Below are 23,910 nucleotides of genomic sequence, written 5' to 3'. Positions count from 1 at the left end.
ATTTGAAGATATAATTGATAGTTTCGAAAGACCCGCTAGAGATTAAAATAGGGCGCACGTGTGGTGCTTTAAGATATCGCTATGCACTCTGGGAATAACAGTTCATGTCACATATATCGCATTGGCAAGTTTTCGATTTCGGTCATCGTTGGTATCGGAGATGCTCTGCAAGTTTGAGATGAGGCTTTATAAGAACCTCACGAAATTGTCATTTTCCCCTCCGCCGTTTAAAGCTAGCCACACATTAGTTTCACACCATGGACGCCAGAAATTATTCATGGACATTACATTTTGGAATACGTGTTACTGGGTAGCAGCTAGGTAACTTACTTGTTAGCTACCTACTGCAATTTACTAGAATACACGTTAGCTAGCAATCGAATGAAAGAAAGGTCTGAAGTTAGCTAACTTTTATGAAAACCTAGTAACCATGTGTAGCTAACTTACTGTTGTTGGCTAGCTAGCCAAAGACAGACATTTGATACAATGTTGTTCAGCTAGAGCTGTGGAACTTACTTAGAAGCTTGGTAAAACTTAACGTTACTCAGAATAACACTCACGTTATTTTAGCTAGCTACTTGCAATAAAGGAAACCATGTATTTTACTTGCTTGTTTTTAGCTACCTAGCTAGCATTCTTCTGTCTGCAGTTTTTAAACCAGATAACGTTAGATAGCAAGATTACATCCTTGAGAAGTCTGTCGCCAGCCAAGTTACTCGTCTTGGGTATTTTATTTTCGTTTAAAGTTGCGCCTCAGTCAGGAGCCAGGATATTATTGACAAGAGGCTAACATTAGCTTTCATACTGGTTCAGTGGTTGAACTTGTGGTGTCAAGGCTAGCTCCCATTGCTATAATAGTTGGATCTCGTCCTCTGTTAGCTAGCTGTCTTGAATGACAGGGACGTTCTTGCAAAGATCATCGGACCATGTTTTTGTACTGGTCTTACTTTTAAGGGACCATTGTTATTAGCTAAATACGTAGCTAGCTAACCAGGTAAAGTGCTGAGGATGCCTGGCTCAGAAATTAATCTTTCAAATGTTGATTTGGGAGAATTTGACGCAGAAAGTCTCCCTACAAACTCCGGATTGGGAGACTTGCCATGGCTTTGCATGGTTACGCTGTTTATTGCCTCCATCATTACATTGATACTGTATCTAGTACAGTATTTTTACAGCGATCTACGGATACAGATGCCTGAGCAAAACAATGCTGGTTCGGGGGAAGCGGACGTTCTGTTGGGATGGGCGCTTTCACTGAACAGTTGGAAAAGTCAATGGAGAGGGGCTTGGTGCAGAGCTTTGAATGACGAATCGACGAAGTCTGGGGTAAGTCTAACTACCGTTTGTACGACATATATGTGATACATATGTTTCCATTACTGTGCGTTACAGGTTAGCTTATACTTAACGCCACCATGGAATTTTCAAATGAAAATTTTGTAGAACCACCTGCAACTGTACACGAACATTTACAATATACCCTTTCCCCCGAAACGAAAATAAATACAGTATCGCTAATAGCAGGTTTGTTGAAAAATTCAAGTCCCATGTCGACCAATAGATTGTTTCACTTAACATATTACTATTGGGAAACTACAGAGCTGACTGTAGCTACGCATATATATATATATATATATTTTTTTTTTTTTAATTTTTTTTTATTATATATATATATTTTTTTAAATAGTCCCTGGTAGACATGATAAAGAATCCCCTGTAGCCAAACAAACAATATATGAATACAGGATCTGTATGAACCTAACAAGACTTGAGCACACATGTGAGCAGCACAGGTTCCCTGTCACGGAATACAGTGTCAACAATCTTGATTCTCATACATTGACACTTCCTTGTTTAAACCTCATCTCTCAAGCTACTGTCAAGAGTTGAAGCTCCTGTAGCCGCAAACTCTAAGCGTGATCCAAATTGTAAAGGTGACCCATTTCTTCCATGTTCTCTAACTCTTTGACTAAAACTGTCAAAATGAAGTGTAATGTTGAGATAATGACAGTTGTTGGGGCATAGCCTATTGCTGATCACCTCCTGACCTGACCGGTGTACTCCTAACTCACACAGTGCCCAGTGCAACTAATATTAGAAGAGGACGGCCTCGAGTCATCAGAACTGGTGGTTGGCCAAGTGTCCAGCTTTAAGAAGTCTGCTAGTCAGAAGGTAAGATAGTCTGATACACAGGGACTGGCTCTCATGCAATGGTTCTCAATAAATTGCACACACAATGAAAAGCTCAGTACATTAATGCATTATAGCCCAGACATGGTTTTATCATTGTTTTTGAATGCTTATTTTCCTGATAAAATCAAGATCGAGTTAAGAGGAATCTGGATCAATGTTGTCATTGTGAACCCAGTGCAGCGTCCTCATTCTCCTATAGCCAATGAAATAATTTTTATTTTGGCAGTGTTAGCCTCTGACATTCATTACAGCTAGAAAAGCAAGCATATTATGCTGTTGCCATTTCCTAATCAACATGCCCTAATGTCATAACCCAGCTTTGTAGTCAATCCACTCTTCCACTGTAATTCAATGTTGAGGGGCTGATCTACTGGTGCTACAGCCATTTAACTTAATTTCAGGTCTGCAGTGGCCAATATCCTGAGTTACACAATGTCCATTAACATCACTGGCACTTCCAGACATTTCCCCCTCCCCTTAAATTGTCTGGCTGGAGCCAATAGCAGCCTCTTTACAGTTTTCATGCTGTAAGCACACTTTTACTACCTCCTCTCCAGCTCTAAGTTTATGGGATCCTCATATAACCAGCCCTCTTCTAAAAGGAAGATGAACAACAAGTTATCAATAAGATTTTCAGCAATAGCATTGGCAGATGTTATTAAACTAGTCTGTGTTATTAAATGCCTGCTCAGTTTTTTAGGGGCTTTTCTATAATATGCTAGATCCAGATGCTGCTTCATTGTTTTCTGCTCCCAGAGACTTTGGTGAACAAAGGTGTGTCCTTGCCCTGCCTCCATTGGTATGTGTATGCAGTAAGAAGCTTATGTAGCTGTCCCCTTACAGATCAGCACTGTAAAACAACTCAGAACTCGAGTTCTCCAACTTCCGACTCCAGTGTGTTCAAGACAACCGGGAACTCTGGAGTGGCGAAAAACTAGCTCCCACTAGGAAAAATCATTAGACCGGTCATCTAACTCAGATTTCCAAGTGGGAAACTCTGGCATCTTTCTAGCGCTCCAACCTGAAGATCAATGATGTCATGATTTTACCTAGTCCCCCCCCAGAGTTACCAGTTGTCTTGAAAGCACCATAAGGAGCCTAGGGAACCAATGACAAGGAGGGTCAAGCAGGGAGAAATGGGCAGTACCCTCCTTTAATGAGTTGCTTCATGTTTGAGCTTTCAAGTTGATTGTTGTCACACTCTGAAATAAGCAAAACACATAGTTCCTATTAAGGAAAAACTACAGGTTAACCAATTGTAATGTGAGCCACGTATGCAGTTTGCAAGAATACCACAATCATAGTTAGGCATGTTTAGCACCAAGCACCTTTTTACCTCAAATACATTTTTGAGTGTTCCCTCGCTTATTGTATGATACTATTGTAACTATTTGCTGTCTTGTCTTCCTATAGGCTGCACGATGCAAGGTGGTCGGGGACAAGCTTCAGTTCTCCCTCAGTGCTTCACCATCAGCCATGTCTCCAGGAGATCCCTGTAGGTACAGAGTAAAGATATCTCCACTTGAACTGCAGGTAAATGAACACAACAGTTGTGCTCACTACATCTGCAGCCATTTCAATTGGAGCTATGCTTAATACGAACAAAGGGAGAGAGAGTCAGAGGTGGCAGGGTTCCTGGTTGTCTTAATGGAGGAAGCTCTGATTTATTGAACATGACGCACTTCAGCAGAGCTTCGCTTCTGCTACGAGAATCAGATTAAATGTTGAGGACTCAGGTTGATAAATGCCCTCGAGACCTTGTTTAAATTACTGTCAGTGTTATGTAAAATACTGGAGGGGATGAGTTCCCAGCTCCCTCATTTTTTGGTAAAGGTGCCCCACTTTCCCTACTACCTCCACTTTTATTGTTGGAGTATAATCACAGACACAATCACATACTAATGGAATTAAGAATTTTCCACCCAAAAACAATGGTCTTGATTTTGAGTGATAGGCTCTCTTTCATGCAAAACCAAGTAGAGATGGCTTGATTCATCTATTTTAGTAGCACTGCCCATAACTGACTGGGCACGATTTACAGTCAAGTCTCAGGTTTACCCACAATGTTTATGCAATCTAGCCTTTGTCTCTCTGCTTGAATTAAAGTTATTTCGAAATATGGTGCTTTGCTTTTTGCCTCATTGTGGGCCTGATCTGAATCTGCCATAAATGCAAATCCAGTGAGAGGTTTAATAGGATACTTTTAGGATTTTGGCAATGAGGCCCTGTATCTACTTTCCCAGAGTCAGATGGACTCGTGGATACCATTTTTATATCTTTGTGTCCAGCATGAAGGAAGTTACAGGTAGTTTTGCGATCCATTGCTAACTAGCGTTAGCACAATGACTGGACGTCTATGGGAATCTACTAACATGCTAGCAGTTACCTATAGACTTCCAGTCATTGCGCTAATGCTAGTTAGCAATCCCTTTTAATAAGATGAAGCCTGGATTAAGTTCGGTCAGGACACCTTTGTTATTGTTTTGGATATGCTGTTGTTTTTGGGTGGTGTAGAAGGAGACTTTTGTTTTTTACAGGTCTCTTCGGTTTGGTCTGGAAAAGTCCTAGTAACAGGCCTTTTAAAATATTTTCATCCTTTTTTACGTTGCGACGAATGACTGACTAACCAACACTAGAATGGTTCTTGTTCTTGTCATGAGGTATTGTGAACAGATATACACTGAGTGTACAAAACGTTGTGAATTCCATGACATAGACTGACCAGGAGAATCCAGATTAAATCTATGATCCCTTATTAATGTCACTTGTTAAATCCACTTCAATCAGTGTAGATGATGGGGCTGGGGGGAGATGTTAAAGAAGGATTTTTAAGCCTTGCGATATGAATTTTGTATGTGTGCCATTCAGAGGGTGAATGGGCAAGACTAAGTATTTAAGTGCCTTTAAACGGGGTATGATGGTGCGTGCTTGACACAACTGTGGGAAGCATTGGAGTCAACATGGACCAGCATCCCTGTGGATCGCTTTTGACATCTTGTAGAGTCCATGCCCCAACAAATTGGTGCAAGTCAATATTAGGAAGGTGTTCTTAATGTTTTTTGTACACCGTGTATTTATACAGTATATTGAGACAATGCGTGTTTCTCTTTCTGCCTCACACACTCTGTGGTTGTGCTGCTCAGTGCACTTTGACTATGTAAACCACACAGTTCTAACATTACTGTAGTATGATTGCAGTGGAGGCATTTCATGTGACTCACGTGATGAAAAAAAAAAGTATCAGTCACATGCGCCAAATACAACCGGTGTAAACCTCACAGTGAAATGCTTACTTACTAGCCCCAAACCAACAATGCAGTTATGAAAAATATGGATAAGAAATAAAAGTAACAAGTAATTAAAGAGCATCAGTAAAATAACAATAGCAAGACTATATACAGGGGGGTACCGGTGCAGAGTCAATGTGCAGGGGCACCGGTTAATTGAGGTAATATATACATGAAGGGAGAGTTATTAAAGTGACTATACATAGATGATAACAACAGAGTAGTAGCGGTGTAAAAGAGGGGGAGTGGAGGGGGGTGCAATGCAAATAGTCTGGGTAGCCATTTGATTAGGTGTTCAGGATTCTTAAGGCTTGGGGTAGAAGCTGTTCAGAAGCCTCTTGGACCTAGACTTGGTGCTCCGGTATCGCTTGCCGTGCGGTAGCAGAGAGAGCAGTCTATGACTAGGGTGGCTGGAGTCTTAGACAATTTTTAGGGCCTTCCCCTGACACCGCCTAGTACAGAGGTCCTGGATGGCAGTGATGTACTGGGCCGTTCGCACTACCCTCTGTATTGCCTTGCGGTTGGAGGCTGAGCAGTTCTCATACCAGGCAGTGATTCAACCAGTCAGAATGCTCTTGATGGTGCAGCTGTAGAACTTTTTGAGGATCTGAGGTCCCATGCCAAATCTTTTCAGTCTCCTGAGGGGAAATAGGTTTTGTCCTGCCCTCTTCACAACTATCTTGGTGTGCTTGGACCATGTTAGTTTGTTGATGATGTGGACACCAAGGAACTTGAAGCTATCAACCTGCTCCACTGCAGCTCCGTCAATGAGAATAGGGGAGTGCTTGGTCCTCTTTTCTTATAGTCCACAATCATCTCCTTTGTCTTACCACGTTGAGGGAGAGGTTGTTGTCCTGGCACAACATGGCCAGGTCTCTGACCTCCTCCCTATAGGTTGTCTTGTCGATGATCAGGCCTATCACTGTTGTGTCATCTGCAAACTTAATGATGGTGTTTGAGTTCTTCCTGGACGTGCAGTCATGAGTGAATAGGGAGTACAGGAGGGGACTGTGTCACCTGGTTAATATTGCCTGCTAACCTGGATTTATTTTAGCTAAATATGCAGGTTTAAAAATATAATTCTGTGTTTTTGTTTTAAGAAAGGCATTGGTGTTTATGGTTAGGTACACATTGGAGCAACGATACTCACCGCATCGATTATATGTAACGCAGGACACGCTAGATAAACTAGTAATATCATCAACCATGTGTAGTTAACTAGTGATTATGATTGATTTGTTTTTTACAAGATAAGTTTAATGCTAGCTAGCAACTTACCTTGGCTTACTGCATTCGCGTAACAGGCAGGCTCCTCATGGAGTGCAATGAGAGGCAGGCGGTTAGAGCGTTGGACTAGTTAACTGTAAGGTTGCAAGATTGAATCCCTGAGCTGACGAGGTAAAAATCTGTCATTCTGCCCCTGAACAAGGCAGTTAATGTTCCTAGGCCGTCATTGAAAATAGGAATGCGTTCTTAATTGACTGCCTAGTTAAATAAAGGTGTAAAATATATATATATATATATTTTAAATCGGCCAAATCTGTATTTTTGGCCACCTATTTAAAAAATATATTTTAAAAAACATATTTTTTCCACCTTTTTATTTGTTATGAAAACTTGAAATCGGACCTAATTAATCAGCTATTCCGATTAATTGGTCGACCTCTAGTATTGACTGACCTTCATGTCTTAAAGTAATGATGGATTGTCATTTCTCTTTGTTTTTTTAAAAACTTGGTATTTAACCAAATAGGGCATCTGTATTCCACCCCTACCTTGCCACAACACAACTGATTCGCTCAAATGCATTAAGAAGGAAAGAAATTCCACAAATGAACTTTTAACAAGGCACACCTGTTAATTGAAATGCATTCCAGGTGACTACCTCATGAAGCTGGTTAAGAGAATGCAAAGAGTGTGCAAAGCTGACAAAGCATAGAGTGGCTACTTTGAAGAATCTCAAATATAAAATATATTTTCATTTGTTAAACTTTTTTTGGTTACTACATGATTACATATGTTATTTCATAGTTTTGATGTCTTCACTATTATTCTACAACAACAAAAATTAAAGAAAAACCCTTGAATGAGTAGGTGTCAACTTTTGACTGGTACTGTAAGTGTTCAGACCCTCTACTCAGTACTTTGTTGAAGCACTTTTGGCATCGATTACAGCCTCAAGTCTTCTTTGGTATGACACTACAAGCTTGGCGACCCTGTTTTATCAGACTAGAGAATCTTGTTTCTTATGGTCGGAGTCCTTTAGGTGCCTTTAGGCAAATTCCAATCGGACCGTCATGTGCCTTTTACTGAGGAGTGGCTTCCGTCTGGCGGCTCTACCGCCAAAGGCCTGATTTGGTGGAGTGCTGCAGAGATGGTTGTCCTTCTGGAATGGGAAAACATCTCCTTAGAGGAACTCTGGAGCTCTGTCCATCGGGTTCCTGGTCACCTCCCTAACCAAGGCCCTTCTCCCCCTGATTGCTCAGTTTGGCAGGGTGGCCAGCTTTAGGAAGAGTTTTTGTGTTTCCAAACTTCTTCCATTTAAGAACGATGGAGGCCACTGTGTTCTTCGGCCCTTCAATGCTGCAAAAATTGTTAGGTACCCTTCCCCAGATCTGTGCCTTGACACAATCCTGTCACGAACCTCTACGGGACAATTCGTTCAACCTCATGGCTTGGTTTTTACTTTGACATGTACTGCCAACTGTGGGACCTTGATAGACAGGTGTGTGCCTTTCCAAATCATATCCAATCAATTGAATTTACCACAGGTGGACTCCAATCAAGTTGTATAAACATCTCAAGGATGATCAATGGAAACAGGATGCACCTGAGATCAATTTCGAGTCATAGCAAAGTGTCTGAATACTTAAGGTCTTTCTGATTGAAAAAATAAATAAAAATACAATTAATTAACAATAATTTCTAAACCTTTTCGCTTTGTCAATATAGGGTATTGTTTTTAGATTGAGGAACATTTTTTAATTTAATCAATTTTAGAATAAGGCTGTCAAATAACAAAATGTGGAAAAGGTCAAGGGTTCGGAATACTTTTCCCGAATGCACTGTATGTTTGTTGTGCTCTACATTACTTAGAGCACAGTACAAGCAAACTTAAGTAACCCTTAGGCCTACACTGTTTCGAGTCTGACTGAAATCTACTTTTACTGGTCAAACTTTTTGTTTTACTTAATCCAGGCATTTTACCTGGGTATTTCAGTGCTATCAGAAAAAGCCTTTGTTTGGTAACACATATTTGTCTGTACAGCCAGAGCAGAATCTAGGCATTTTGGGACAGGATGGCCCAGGGCTGTGGCGGTTAGGATTACACATTTTGGGGAATATTCAGAGGTTGAAACTTTCCATGGGAATTAATGGGAATATATGCAAATGAATATTAATACCATTTAAATGGAGATGTTTTTTGTATTGAATGTTTTTACCATATCATACGGAGACAGAAACATAAACCTTTTACCTCATCATAAGTTGACATAAATGCAAATGATTAAATCCTCCCAATAGAAATAAAAATAACTATTTAGGTAAGAATTGAACTTTAACTAAATGAGAACTATGATTTCAGTGAACAACAAAGGGGAATATTGAATTACCCCCAATGATCCATCGGATCTGTAAAATGATAGTCTAGAAACTAAAGCTTTGGTTGACTTCCTCTTCAGACTTATGTGTCTTCTCCCTGGACCTCTTCAATGTCCAACTCTTAAACATCAGACTCCGTGGCCTCATCTTCACTGTCACTTTCCAACCTTGTTGAGGATGGCTTGTTGACAGGCTCAAAAAGCCTCAAAATTTGCCCGGATGGCCACCAATTTTTCGACCCTTGTATTGGTCAGCCTGTTGCGTGCTTTGGTGTGTGTTCCCAAACTAGGACCAGTTGCACTCTGAGGCGGCTGATGTTGGTGGGATTTAGAGGATGATGGAGGCAACAGGGGAAAGAGCCTCAGATCCACAAAGTCCCTTCCACCAGGTGGTTGATGGAATATGTTGGCCATATGCCATATTGCAACTCCATCCCAAAGCCTTTTCTTGGAAGTGTACTTCGCCAGACTGCCAAGAACCTTGCCCTCATCCAGGCCAAGGTGGCGAGACACAGTTGTAATGATCTCTGCACCAGACAGGATGCTCTTGCCAGCATAGTTGGGGTCCAACATGTACTCTGAGGCAGAAGTTTGATGTATTTCAGAACTGCAGTTTCCTCTGCTTGGAGCAAAAGTGAAGTGGGCAGGGCAGTAAAGATTAGAAAAAAATTAGTAAAAAAAAACAAATACAATTCCATGTACAGAACATTTTTGATTAATCTAAGCCAAATTCCCCAATTCCAGTGAAACATAGTTTGGGACAGTTGTGTGATGCGATAGATCCCAAATTAATACAACCACTCGCAACTATTTTTATTTTTAAAGCACCGAGTCTGATGCAACAGATCAGAACGTTTAGCTTAAAATGTTGGTAAACTATTAGGCTGTTTCTTTAGATTATAAGTGCAGCACACGGCAGTAGGCGCGAATGTTCCAAAATGCAATCAATTTGCGGGATAACACAAAAGTGACTGCAAATCTGATTTATGCATGTAATTTAATATAAAGGTGCATTTTTATGGTTTAAATCATCTTCGCCGAACTTGAAGCTCAAGCGCCGACCATGTATGCCGGCTGTAATGCGGATTAATGTGCTTTATTTTAACAAGTTATTTGGCCACTTTAGTTGTGATACAATCTTTATCAAAACATATAGGATTATGGGCTAGGCGACGAGGTGTGCGACTAGGATTTGAAAAAGTGCAACAACAAAAAAGGCATGCGCTGTTTCTTGCCTTACTGCACATGCTGGGTGTCATTCACAAGTGATAATATTGTCACACATCAGACTTCTTAATTTAATGTTGTCTTCACATATACTGAATATATGTGTGAAATTACTTTTGATTTATGATGGACCGTTATCATGCACCTGTCTCAGAACAAAAAAAACTCTGCACTTCAATTGCGAATGGAGGATGTTTTTCCTGTGGTTAATTTTTATGCTAGCCAATTAGGCTACCGGTATACTCCTGTTGTAAAGAAAAGCAATGGGTTTAATATTAGTAAAGTGGATAAATAACTATAGTAGGCTTAACCTATAGAAAGCTGACCCTCTTTTTAGTAGAGGCCATAAAAACTCGTGCAATTCTCATGCAATTACATAGCCTATAGAAATGTTGCACAACATGAGCTCATGGGCTCTCATGAAGTGTTTGATTAGATTTTCGATTACATTTGCATTGATGTCAGAGTGATTAGAGGGACAATAGACTGCTGAGTACCAGGCAGTTTGCAAGTTTGGTAAGCTACTAATGACCATCAGCAGCATCAGAGCTTGGAGAAGCCTAGTTACTGGAATTTGACTGCAGTCATGACTCGTGACTGCCGGTGTGCCGGTTATACAGTCACCGTAACAGCCCTAGGATGGCCCAGTCACTAGTACAGTCCTACCTTTGACGATCACCTCCACTCTCCTCACTCACTCTCTCTTACTTACTCTCTCTGTGCTGGACTGCTCAATTACGGCGGATTGTGTTGGCTTGCACTCTGAGCTGTGTGCGTGTGTGTAATGGTGTTGTTGCTTATGGTGGTTCTGTTGCCCTCTGTTCCCCAGTTGGACTTGCAGATGAGGGAGGCTGAAGGGCAGGTCCAGGTGGTCTGGGGGGTGTGCCATCTCGAGACTTGGGACCTGCAGCTCAGCCCCAGCTTCACACAGGTACAGCCCACCGTCTCAGTTGTAGTGTTAAAGGCAATACACATGTGAGCGCTTCAATACTTCTTGAGTGTAAACTGCAAACCTGAACATGTTCCTTTAGGATGTATCCCAAAACCATCAGTCCAGACAAGTAAAAGTGTAATGGCGATGATTGCTAGTGATATGATGGGATAGTTGATCGGTTTGTTTGTTGTACGTCTCTGTCAGGACCATGCCACAGGCCCCAGTGTGGCTGCAGTAAAGGACAGGCTGAGACAGCTGCTGTGTGCGGTGCGTCCCTCCATTATGCTGAGTTGCAGGCCTGCTCAGGCCACAGAGGTCAAGGTGAGAGGAAGACATACGACAACAAAAACACAGCGTCAGCACATCGTGCTCCTGTCACCCTGTGGCCATCTCTATACCTCTCTTATTGATTGATGTGCTGAAGCGCTTACATAGCAACATTGATAGGTTGCTTAGTCTCTACACCCCACGTTCTTGAGTCAGATGTGTTAGTGCTGAGCTGGAACAATAGCCTGCACACCCTCTAGCTCTACATTTCTACTCTGCACTACATGGCATATGGAAGTGCCTAGTATCGCCATGTTCTCTGTCACCTTTTCTAGGAGGCCCGTAACAAGGTGACATCACCGCCCAAGCCCCCCCGCGCTCACGACTGGAAGCTGCTGGTAAAGAATATCCGGGTAACGTGTAAGGAGCAGGAGGACGGTGCTGCAGGTGAGGGACACCACTGGCTCACATCCTGGTTCGACTCTGGAAACATGATCAAAACAAGTTTTGTTACAGCTCCAAATGTGCCTCATCTTGAGGTGGCTGCCAGAAGAGATGACTGCATCATGGAACCCAAGGAGCCACTGAGACTTGTTCTTTTCTGACCTCTGTTGAACCCTAATCATTGTGGTTCTAAACTCTCCTACATTAGCAGGGCTGGCATAGCTGCAGCTCATCACCCCACAGCAGGGGCAGAGCGTATCTCCCTGAATAGATTACCATTGATAAATTAATTTGTGGCGGTCACCACTTCTCACCCCCATGGCTTCTTTTTCATTAAAGCAAAGTGGACAATTATGCTGCTAGGAGTTTTGAAATTGGCTGCGACCCAAAGCTAAGGAGGCAGCAGCTTTTTGGTGTGTGCTGTCTGAAAGGCTCTACATAACTGCAGATATTTAATGAATTAAAGCAATCCAGGTCCCTTTCATTGAGTTTCAGCCTGGCTTGCCAATCACTAGTGAAGTTTCCTGTTATCTTGTAATGGTTCCATTCCCCTTAGCTTAGCCTCAGTCCGGCCTGAAGCTGAGTGTTTAGTTGGCCAATGGCCAGGGCAACTTGTGTCTCTACCAGTTGATGCATTATTAATTCTGTTACAAACCTAGCCAGCGCTGCTTTATCTCAGTCATTGACATGTAAAGATACTGGTCATAAAATCACTCAAAGTTATTAGCATGCTATTAAACTAAAGTGTTCAGACCATAGAAATAGAATGAACTCATTCTAGTTCTGTGGTTCAGACATCTAAAGTCAATTTGATCTAATGTTCAAAAATCATAATGCTCATAAATTGAGTTGTCAGTATACTGTATTGACTGGTGTTTCATTATCCCCAACCCTAATTGATTTGTATGTGAAAATGCATTTCTGTTAAACTCATCTTCTGTTGTTTGCACTTTGCAGGCAGTCTGAATCCCCTGTGTGTGCTGCAGCTAGATGACCCTCCACAGAAACTCTCCACTTCAGTCCTACAGAACACAGCCAGTCCAGCCTGGGACCAGCCCTTCATCTTGTGAGTCCAGCTCCAATGCTGCCAGACACTGTCTTTACAGACCCCGGTCTATAGGGAAAGAAAAAATAAATTTGTAGCCTGTGAGCTCAATCGCTTAGTAAACACTTGCCACCGGTTGCGTAATATCCAACCCACAGTTCTCCTCTCTCCCTCATTGTCTTTGTTACTCATTTTCAGTTTAGTGACTGTTTCTCTTTCTCTCATCAGTGAGCTGAATGGACGATCAAAAGAGCTGAAAATTCAGCTGCTGGATGATGGGAAACCGCAGGAGAGTAAGTGTATCTTAATATATGCCATTTAGCAGACGCTTTTATCCAAAGCGACTTACAGTCATGTGTGCATACATTCTACGTATGGGTGGTCCCGGGGATCGAACCCACTACCCTGGCGTCACAAGCGCCATGCTCTACCAACTGAGCTACAGAAGGACCATCTTTGTTTTGAATCTCTGTCTTTAGGTACAGGGAGAGGGAATGATGATAATAATCTGTCCCATATGCACCCAAAATAGTTTTACTTTGAAATAGTTTATAATAACAATGAAAGCGTTGTCTGACAGTTAAAATGTCCTCTGTATCATGTTGTCTGCCATTTTACTAATTTATTTATTTGGGATGTGTTGTCTTCCTGACAGACTCCTTACTGGGTCAAGTGTCTTTGCCTTTTGATCTGGTGAAGAAGCAGCCCAAAGGACAGCAAACATTTACACTCATGACCGAAGATCAAGTGACAGGGTCACTTACTGCTGAGGTAAGAACTAGCTTTTTAACTACTTAATGCATATCATATTCAAGTCTATCCAACACTTTGTTTTACACAATGTTTTTGAGGTTTTATTGAAATTCCATTCAGTTATACTTGAACACGTGTGATAATCATGTCTTTACCTTCTTTCTTTTGTATCACAGTTGACCTACCTGAAACCCAGTGAGGTGCGGTCGTGGCAGTCCCCTACTCCAGCCCCCACTAAGAGAGTGGAGATGGACCGCACGGTCATGCCCTGCGGTACTGTGGTCACCACAATCACTGCACTGAAGAGTAAACCAGGTCGACCAGTACTGCCTGGACTAAATATAACCCAGCGTACGTATTGAAGTAACATTTTAATCTGGAACACTAAAAATATGTCAATAAGAGACTCATTTGAAGGTCCTTATCCACATACTACAGACAACCATTCTCTGGAGCTTTGATGTTCAGGCATTTTTTTATTTATTTTAATTTATTTGTTTTTTATACATTTTTATCCCCTTTTCTCCCCAATTTCGTGGTATCCAATTGTTAGAAATTACTAACTTGTCTCATCGCTACAACTCCCGTACGGGCTCGGGAGAGACAAAGGTCGAAAGCCATGCGTCCTCCGAAACACAACCCAATCAAGCCGCACTGCTTCTTAACACAGCGCGCCTCCAACCTTGAAGCCAGCCGCACCAATGTGTCGGAGGAAACACCGTGCACCTGACTACCTTGGTTAGCGTGCACTGCGCCCGGCCCGCCACAGGAGTCACTGGTGCGCGGTGAGACAAGGATATCCCTACTGGCCAAACCCTCCCTAGCCCAGACGACGCTAGGCCAATTGTGCGTCGCCCCACGGACCTCCCGGTCTCGGCCGGCTGCGACAGAGCCTGGGCACAAACTGAGTCTCTGATGGCACAGTTAGCGCTGCGATGCAGTGCCCTAGACCAGATGTTTGGACATTTTGACACAAATTACTGTCACTTGTCTAGGCTAAGCCTTACTATGAGATGTTGCTTACAGAAGATGGGCTCAGATTATTTTAAATCAAATGTTTCAACAAACAAACAAAAAATATATATATATATATTTGTATAAGTTATTAGTTGATAACCCACTTATCCAAGTGATCTTGTATGTTTTCAGAGACCACCTCCAATCCTCCCAGCGGCACCAAGTCCAAGGTGTCAGGACGAAGGGTGTCGGCGCAGCCGTCCGTGTTGGGGATCATGGGGAGCAAGGCCTTGTCCTCCTCCGACACAGAGCTACTCATGCTCAACGGGACCGACCCCGTGGCGGAGGCTGCCATCCGCCAACTCCACGAGTCCGCCAAGCAGAAGCTCAAGTCCCCGGTCAAGAAGAGCACCATCATCATCTCAGGAGTGACCAAGGTACCATAATACATAGGATTTATATAGGGCTTTTCTGAAAGCCAAATATGTACCTTACAGAGCAGGTAGGCAGTACACTCTACCTCTAATAGTGGGTTTTCTGTTCTGTACTCCATTTCCCAGACTCCTCTGTCTCAGGATGATGAGATGGCTCTGATGGCGGGCTATGCTGCTGCGATGGACGCCTCTATGTCGGAGGGGGGATCTCAGGAGATCGCTGTGGCAACTGCATCAGTAGTAAAAGCCAGTAGCAAACCCCTGGAGGTGTCGTCAGACCCCCAGGAGGGCCCCAGTGGAGTTGTCCAGGCTCAAGCCCAGCAGGCCCCGGAGGACTTGGAGTGCCAAGCAGGACAGGGCACAGACCAAGATCCAGACAAAACCTCCATGTCACTATGCATTTCAGAGTCTGGATCCAAAAAGAGCAGAGGTGAGATTTGATGGAATGTGCCCTGTGCAGACAGATCTCATTGCTGGGGTTATTTTTGGCCTTATTATTTCCTACAATATTCTACTGGGCATATATCACTTTCTCTTTCTCTCTTTCCATGTCATGTATCTAATTTCTCATCGTTCCTTCCTCCTGACACAATGTATCATGTTTTCCCTTGTCACTTTCTTCTTTGCCTTCTTAGAGGAAACTAATCACAAATGATTTCCAGAAGAGTAAGTCACCTCCCGAACAGCTGTTGGTAGCTTGACTAGATTAGAATGCTATCAATCTGTGAAATGTGACATTCACATTTGCTTTCAGATGGTATAACATCCATTCAATTGTAGGCTGGAGCAGTGTCTAGTTTGGTTGTAAGGAGCAGTTATAGGTGCATTCTGTCATGGTTGGTTCTATTTTTCAAGTCCAGATTTATTAGTTAATCCACTTTCTCTTTTTGACCTTGTCTTTGTCCATGTTTGATTGTCCTTGTTTTCAGCTTGTCTTTGTCCTTGTTCAATGGTGTTTGTGTGTGTTTGTTGTTTACACACTTACCCTAATTTACTCCCATTAATCAATATGTGGTTTGCATAAAGGTGTGGTTCACCTTTCTTCTCCTCCCAAGATAAAATGATAGTTATCTAGATGTATCTGGCAATGTTTTGTATTGAAGCGTGTCTCAAGTTTCCTAAACTAAGGGTGAACGTTGGCCCACATATTCACAGTATCTCTTGCATATAACTTGACTCCAATTTATGAGGTGCATTGTGCAAACAAGAATTAATGTTTTTTTCCCCTATTGTATTAGTGAATATAGACTGGGATTATGAGGGTAGAGGACACTATCTGACAGTTACTATCAGCTAGAACAGCAGTCCCTGGCCATCTTCTGAAAACATTGTAAACAGTATCTTAAATAATACCCCCCCAAAAACAATTTACAAAAACTTCACCTGCACTTAACCCCCCCTTCTACCTTGACTGATAGAAAGTACATTTGTGATACGTGGTTGCCTTAAGATGAATGCACTAACTGTAAGTCGAGCGTCTGCTAAATTACTTAAATGTCAAATGAATTGTATGAATTTAGGACAACCTCCTCTGGTTTCCCTTTCTCCCTCCCACCAGGAGGCAGCTTCCTGCACAGGAGTGCCAAGCTGTTCTTCCGACGGCGCCGCCAGTGCAAAGACCCGGGTATGAGCCAGTCGCACAACGACCTGGTGTACTTGGAGCAGCCTGTGACCGTAGACCGGGAGAAACGCACGTCCACCTTCAGCCGGATGCTGAACCGCAAGCTGCTGCCCACGAGCAAGAGCACAGCCAACGGCTCCACCACCACCCAAACAGTGACACCCGTTCCTACCCCAGGGGAGCAGCATGCAGCCTGACCCCCCCCCCCCAATAGGCCTCCAGCCCCCACTCCACCACCCCCTCCAATAATCCTCCAGTACCCCACTCCACCACCCTCTCCTTCCCCTCTAGGCCTCCAGCCCCCTCTACTTCCCCTACGATGGTCCTCTACCCCCCTCCACTCCACCACCCTCTCCTTTCCCTCCGATAGTCCTCCACCCCCCCCCACTCCACCACCCTCTTCTTCCCCTCCGATAGTTCTCCACTCCACCACGTCTCCTTCCCTCCGATAGTTCTCCACTCCACCACCCTCTCCTTTCCCTCCGATAGTCCTCCACCCCCCCCCCACTCCACCACCCTCTTCTTCCCCTCCGATAGTTCTCCACTCCACCATGTCTCCTTCCCCTCCGATAGTTCTCCACTCCACCACCCTCTTCTTCCCCTCTGATAGTTCTCCACTCCACCACGTCTCCTTCCCCTCCGATAGTTCTCCACTCCACCACGTCTCCTTCCCCTCCGATAGTTCTCCACTCCACCACGTCTCCTTCCCCTCCGATAGTTCTCCACCACCACGTCTCCTTCCCCTCCGATAGTTCTCCACTCCACCACGTCTCCTTCCCCTCCGATAGTTCTCCACTCCACCACGTCTCCTTCCCCTCCGATCCTCTCCTTCCCCTCCGATCCCCACCACGTCTCCTTCCCCTCCGATAGTTCTCCACTCCACCACGTCTCCTTCCCCTCCGATAGTTCTCCACTCCACCACGTCTCCTTCCCCTCCGATAGTTCTCCACTCCACCACGTCTCCTTCCCCTCCGATAGTTCTCCACTCCACCACGTCTCCTTCCCCTCCGATAGTTCTCCACTCCACCACGTCTCCTTCCCCTCCGATAGTTCTCCACTCCACCACGTCTCCTTCCCCTCCGATAGTTCTCCACTCCACCACGTCTCCTTCCCCTCCGATAGTTCTCCACTCCACCACGTCTCCTTCCCCTCCGATAGTTCTCCACTCCACCACGTCTCCTTCCCCTCCGATAGTTCTCCACTCCACCACGTCTCCTTCCCCTCCGATAGTTCTCCACTCCACCACGTCTCCTTCCCCTCCGATAGTTCTCCACTCCACCACGTCTCCTTCCCCTCCGATAGTTCTCCACTCCACCACGTCTCCTTCCCCTCCGATAGTTCTCCACTCCACCACGTCTCCTTCCCCTCCGATAGTTCTCCACTCCACCACGTCTCCTTCCCCTCCGATAGTTCTCCACTCCACCACGTTCTCCCTCCGATAGTTCTCCACTCCACCACGTCTCCTTCCCCTCCGATAGTTCTCCACTCCACCACCCTCTCCTTTCCCTCTGATAGTCCTCCACCCCCCCCACTCCACCACCCTTTTCTTCCCCTCCGATAGTACTCACCCCCTCCACCACCCTTTTCTTCCCCTGATAGTTCTCCACCACCCACACTCCACTACCCTTTTCTTCCCCTCAGATAGTTCTCCACCCCCACCCTCTCCTTCCCCTCAGATAGTCCTCCATCCCCCCATGTTGCCTCCACATCTACCACCTTGCACCTACTGATAGATTCCACTTCCTGATCTGTGAATCCTCCATTACTGGTTGGAAGGCAGTATGGAGGTAAAATATTATCTTTATCTCCCTCCCTCCGGCTCTTTCACCAACCTCACTTTTTTGGGAGCAGAAATATTTTATAGTGTTTTTGGGTAATGCTAATTTGAAATGTTTTTTTTCTTCACCTCCATGCCATTTCATGATAATATTTTTGTATTTTTTTAAAAACATATTCTGTATTTGTGGCCTTCTAAACTATAAGAATAACTACTTGTGGCCAACCTGCACCCTCATCCTATTAGAGTGTAGTAACACAGAACAATGAGACAGATATTTCACCGGATGTATAAATGTGAGGCATCTGGTTGGTGTTTCCACTCACTACCAAATATGGTTATGAGAGAAAGCCAAGTGGTCGTCAGCGGAGAAGATGGAGTGAGATGGATTTTGGCCAACATTCTGCTAGTTTTCCCATTGATTAAACATTTGATGTCCATACAGTTTTCTGCTTCCATAACTAGAATCGGTAACAAACCGCGTGGACTACACTTTGTAGACTTTACCCTTTGCTATAGTTTTGAAAATGCCGTAGTTTTCGAATGCAAAGGCGAATTGTTATTGCACACTCGCACTTCATAGTAGGCGTTCCCTAACGGAAATATTAAAATAAATTCTATAAAGCGCTAATAAGATCTCACAAGCTCGTGCTTGGCTCTGCCCACCTCCTTGTTTGTTCTGCTCAGTATGATTCATTTGCTCCCATTGGAAACGGCAGGCTCTGGTCCATATTGGGTTAGTTATAAAAAAATATTTGGTAGTGAGGTCACCCTGACCTTTGACCTCTTAAAGGGTCCGATTGAAATGTGGCCCAGAGGGACCAAAGAAGTAGAGAAGAGTGGTGTTGACATGATTTGCACACATTGCTAGATACATTTTCTAGGTTTTACAGTCAAGGTGTGATTTTTTAAAGCTTTTTAAGAGTAATTACTTGAACTGCTCTTATTTATCTGTATAAATATTGCAAGCAGTTTGTGGAGGCACTTTGTGATTGAGAGAGGAGTTTGTTGACAAAGGGAGACAGTTTGTTCCACTGCAAGGCTGATACTAGTGGGAGATGATAAAACCTAACATTTTAATTCAAGACATCTTATCAAAAGTAAATTCACATACAAACTTCAGAGCTACTGTGAAAATCTTATGCCAGAATAAACATTTCAGACATCAACAGTTATGGCTGTTCTGTGTAAGTTATCTTTTGATGTCATTGGTTAGTTTTGTAAAGTCCAAAATTACACTTGGTAATAAAGAATTGGGAATTTCCACCATAAACACTATTTCAAAACAGTGCAGTGACATTATGGAAAACATGAAAATTGCAATTTTCTGTTTGATAACATTTTCAAATATTTCTTTGCTTTGTATTATCACTTTTCTTTTAAATATTGCAGTGTTTTTTAATTTCCTCTAGTCTTCAGACCTAAAGATTCTTTACACTACAACTGCCTGGGGTTGGTGAGGTAGAAAATGGAACCCCAATGACATCATGCTGAGAGAGGGAACGAACGTGACCCTACCTCAAGGCATACTTGTTGCAGTGTTCACTAAAAACACAGGGGTCATTCACTCATGTGTTTCTGCTGTTTTTTGTTTTAAAAATGAAATGTAACATATCAGCGATTTAAACATTGTCTAAACAGAAAGGATGATACATCTTTGTGAAATCTGAATGGTTTGACTGCTTTGGGATTTTATCTAGATAATGATTGTACTTTTATTTAAGCAGGTAAATTAAATGAGTTGTTTTAAGATAAATTCCCTGCCAACTACTGTTTTAATTCTCATTGAATGAGCCTACTGAGAGGACTGCTATACTCATATGGACATGATGGCAGTACTCAACATGGACATAGTAATCAGATGCCATACTGTTTACAAGGCTTTTGAAGAGACTGGAGAACAGTTGTTCTACCTGTGTAGTAGTGACAAACTGTAGTGGGATTACCTCTTGGAAATGGTCAATTCTTCAGGTATGACCAGTCTTTGAATGACTTGGGACATGCTGTCCCAGAACGGCAGTAGCTGTGCTATCTATACCTATGATCTGGTGTTTTCAGAGGACTTGAATGTTGCTGAGTGGCATTAAAATGACATAAAGAGGAGCACTGGGGTATCTGGTTGCTGGAAAAAAAAGGGTATGCCATTTGTGTTGATCTTGAACAACAGCATTAACTAAGTTCTCTGTCTTCTGTAGATACTCTATGGGTTATGTGTCCATATTATTATTATTTTTACGTCCCTCCTGTGAAGTATGAACGAGCGCCAAACGCCTCCGATCCTGTAACTGGTCACATATTTGAACAGTGGTGGGTCAAATATTGACGTAAGCTCCTGGAAGGGTTCCCAATGAGCTGACTGCTCCTTGTTTCAGTAAATAAGGTCCCTTTTAGAGCCATCTTGCAGCTAGAGGTGTATGCCGAAACCCAAAGTCATCTTTAAACCTTGTTAAAACTTCAGAAAAGAATGTGGGGTGTTTTAAACATGCAAACTTGATTCTAAGCCTAATCAATGGCAACTGACAAGTGCAAGATTATGCATTTCAATAAGCAGTGGGCCTGTATATTATTAAACAGCTTGCTGACATTTTATATTGTCCCTGTGAAACGTACAGAACCTGGTTGCCTGCTAATATTTAATTACAGTCAATGCCATGCAGGGATTATGACTAATTATTGACATATCAGGTTTAACATCTTGAGCAATAAATATTAACTGAATAACCGCTCAAGTGTGTGGTTTTCTTTGAATCTCTGTGACAAAATGCTTATTGTCTTTCTCTGATTAATAGTGCTATATGTATTTTATGTTTGCAGGCCACACCTGTTTTAAGCAATTACATTTTAACGTAATGTAAACCCAGTGCATTCAAATATGTGCGTTAATTGTGTAAAGAAATCGAGTCATGAATTAGATATTTTGAAAACGTAGCTGTTTTATTAGCAATCCATTGATAACTCGAGCGATTGAAGAAAACTACGACTCCCAAGCTGCACTTCACTGCATTTCCGGTCCTGCGCGGTTTCTTGGAGCGGATTGCAACCCGGAGTCAGGATTCAATAAATGTGTAGTCGTTTGGAAAACAGGTAACATGTTTATTTCTAACTTCTGCAGTTTGAACAAACAATAATTGTGCCACCGTGCAGAAATATATATTTTTAGTTTTCGAGGTGCACACGGAATCTCGCGGAGAGTCCAGTATAACGCCGTTCTGACATTGAAATTAACTGGCTCCAGATGGAGTTTGCGTCTCCATTCCATCCGCCATGCCGATTGTTCTTTGTTACATTTGCATGACTGCAGAAGACGGAGTAGGCTGAGATCGGAGTTAAAACCCGGCTAGAGTTTGGAATCTGTTAAAATCCTGGATCCCGTTCTTTACTGGATCGTCTTTATTCATATGTAGCTACTCCACTGCTGTATTGTTATTAGCGTGGAATGCACAGTGTAATTTTGCATACTGGAGAAGAATGGCCTTTGCTTTATTGAGGTCCCCATACATTTACCACACCGCTGTTTTTGACCAGAATATAGCTCCAGGTTGAGTTATCCGCATTAGTCAAGAAGTGTAGGCCTCACATTTGCCACTATTTTGAACTGCTTCAGAGGATTGCACACATTCTTCAGTATTCATTTATTTGACGAACCCATTTGGCATTTCTTAATGTATTTATGTTACAACCACCAGTGGCAACATAAATACATCGTCTATGATCATGAAGTAATAATGTAGCTTGTAAATAAAGCGGCAACTCCATCTCTATTCGTAAAAATCTGAGGGATGGGCCTGGAGAAATGCAACCACTGAATTTCATTGAGCTATTAATGCAAAGCCTGACCATCCAATATATCAAAATAACAGTATTAAGCATATATTGAGGCTATACAGTGTTGTTTATGCCCAACATTTACAATGTTTACAAACATTGGAGTAAAATACACTTATATTTGGGGTACTGATGGAAAGTTACGCTAAATCAGGGAAGTCAAACTCATTCCATGGAGGCCCCACTGTCTGGGGTTCAGGTTTTTCCTTTCAATTAAGACCAAGGCAACCAGGTGAAGGGAGTTCCTTTCTAATCCGTGACATTAATTCATCAATCAAGTCCAAGGAAGGATCAAACTCCGCAGACACTCGGCCCTCCGTTGAATGAGTTTGACACGTGCACTGAACTAAAGTTGTAGCCTTCGAGTCAATGCGTATACATTATTAATTTAAAAGTCCAGAAATGGATGTATGTACTGCTGATATCCCGTTTAAACGTTATGATTTAGATAAAGAAAATCATACACAATTACACACGTTACGAAGATTAGTAACAACATCCCTTTCTTGAATGTCCAGATTGTCACGATGACAGAGCAACCAGATGAGTTTATCTGTGAGTATACTGAAAACTTCAATACCCTTGAAACGGCATCATATTTTATTTTGTCACACGCTCTGTAAACAACAGGTGTAGACTTACTTGCAGGTTCTTGTCCAACAATGCAATATAAAGATTTAAACATGCAATATTGAAATAGTGACCGAGTAATAAGTGAACCATGAATAACAGGAAGAGTAAAAATATCATGGATATGGTGCCAGTACCAGCCCAATATGTAGGGGTACAAGGTCATTGAGGTAGCTATGCACATTGATCTACTATTGTATCTCTCTCACTATGTGTGCGTGTGGTGTGTTTCTTGCACTACATGCACATGTGTGTGTATTTCACGTTGCATGCCTGTGCCTATTTAGACATCAGAGGATGTGGTATCTGATATGTGACTTTTTGATGATACCTGTCAGGGTGTGAGGACTGTGGGCAGTATCATGACTCTGAGTGTCCAGAGCTGGGTCCAGTGGTGACTGTACAGGACTCATTCGTTCTCAGCAGAGCACGGTGAGTAACAGTCCACCATGCAAGCTACCCAGTGAGAGGGTGTTGAGTGGATTTCAGTTTATAATAATAATAATAATAATATATGCCATTTAGCAGACGCTTTTATCCAAAGCGACTTACAGACATGTGTGCATACAGTTTAGCTGGTCATCTTACAAATTGTGTATTTAAAGCAGCAAATCCTGAACCTGATATTGGAGTAACAGAAGTGTAGGAGGCTATGTATTGATAGATGTTGTATTGTTTGTCGTGGGTCAGGTCCTCTCTGCCGGAGAGTCTGGAGATCAGACAGGTGCCAGATGGGAAGGAGGGAGTGTTTGTCCTCCAACGTCTGGTCAAGAGGACCAGGTTTGGTCCCTTCGAGGCTAGGAGAATATCCCACCTGGACAAAGAAGGCCTGTTCCCTCTGAAGGTGTGTTCTCAACATAGACTGCTGTTATTATGGAGAAAGATGTTTGTGTTCTTTGCTGTGGCGTTAATAT

At 42.8% G+C, this 23,910-nt stretch overlaps 3 protein-coding genes across 4 annotated transcripts in view; all 3 read left to right on the top strand.

Annotated features, from left to right (window-relative positions):
- The first annotated feature begins 92 nt into the window (after positions 1 to 92).
- On the top strand, positions 93 to 17,002 carry LOC123998664 (C2 domain-containing protein 2-like). Its single transcript, XM_046303757.1, has 13 exons — positions 93 to 1,326; positions 2,077 to 2,172; positions 3,607 to 3,726; positions 11,139 to 11,240; positions 11,448 to 11,564; positions 11,846 to 11,957; positions 12,912 to 13,020; positions 13,228 to 13,292; positions 13,655 to 13,770; positions 13,929 to 14,103; positions 14,902 to 15,146; positions 15,270 to 15,573; positions 16,702 to 17,002. The coding sequence occupies exons 1-13, from the start codon at positions 1,009 to 1,011 to the stop codon at positions 16,959 to 16,961; spliced, it is 2,139 nt and encodes a 712-aa protein (XP_046159713.1). The 5' UTR covers positions 93 to 1,008; the 3' UTR covers positions 16,962 to 17,002.
- Positions 17,003 to 17,315: 313 nt separating this feature from the next.
- On the top strand, positions 17,316 to 21,264 carry LOC123998666 (sialidase-like). Its single transcript, XM_046303758.1, has 3 exons — positions 17,316 to 17,374; positions 17,635 to 18,174; positions 18,207 to 21,264. The coding sequence occupies exons 1-3, from the start codon at positions 17,316 to 17,318 to the stop codon at positions 18,274 to 18,276; spliced, it is 669 nt and encodes a 222-aa protein (XP_046159714.1). The 3' UTR covers positions 18,277 to 21,264.
- Positions 21,265 to 21,534: 270 nt separating this feature from the next.
- prdm15 (PR domain containing 15) overlaps positions 21,535 to 23,910 on the top strand; it is a 28,492-nt gene continuing 26,116 nt past the window's right edge. For both annotated transcript variants that reach the window (XM_046303755.1, XM_046303756.1), the window contains exons 1-4: positions 21,535 to 21,625; positions 22,885 to 22,921; positions 23,335 to 23,428; positions 23,687 to 23,840. In XM_046303755.1, the coding sequence (XP_046159711.1) occupies positions 22,894 to 22,921; positions 23,335 to 23,428; positions 23,687 to 23,840 (276 nt within the window). In that variant the 5' untranslated portion in view covers positions 21,535 to 21,625; positions 22,885 to 22,893. The remainder of the gene's footprint in view (positions 21,626 to 22,884; positions 22,922 to 23,334; positions 23,429 to 23,686; positions 23,841 to 23,910) is intronic.

Source organism: Oncorhynchus gorbuscha, linkage group LG16 (genome assembly GCF_021184085.1).
Source record: "Oncorhynchus gorbuscha isolate QuinsamMale2020 ecotype Even-year linkage group LG16, OgorEven_v1.0, whole genome shotgun sequence".
NCBI classification, from domain to species: Eukaryota; Metazoa; Chordata; class Actinopteri; order Salmoniformes; family Salmonidae; genus Oncorhynchus; species Oncorhynchus gorbuscha.
The sequence above is the reverse complement of the archived record's forward strand: the minus strand, read 5'-3'. Positions and strand labels throughout refer to the sequence as shown.

Coding starts and splice junctions, on each gene's coding strand:
- LOC123998664 (XM_046303757.1), top strand. CDS start 1,009: ATGCCTGGCTCAGAAATTAATCTTTCAAATGTTGATTTGGGAGAATTT. Junction 13,771..13,928: donor CAGGGTCACTTACTGCTGAG/GTAAGAACTAGC, acceptor TTTGTATCACAG/TTGACCTACCTGAAACCCAG. Junction 15,574..16,701: donor TGGATCCAAAAAGAGCAGAG/GTGAGATTTGAT, acceptor CCCTCCCACCAG/GAGGCAGCTTCCTGCACAGG.
- LOC123998666 (XM_046303758.1), top strand. CDS start 17,316: ATGTCTCCTTCCCCTCCGATAGTTCTCCACTCCACCACCCTCTTCTTC. Junction 17,375..17,634: donor CTCTTCTTCCCCTCTGATAG/TTCTCCACTCCA, acceptor CCCCTCCGATAG/TTCTCCACTCCACCACGTCT. Junction 18,175..18,206: donor GTCTCCTTCCCCTCCGATAG/TTCTCCACTCCA, acceptor TCCCTCCGATAG/TTCTCCACTCCACCACGTCT.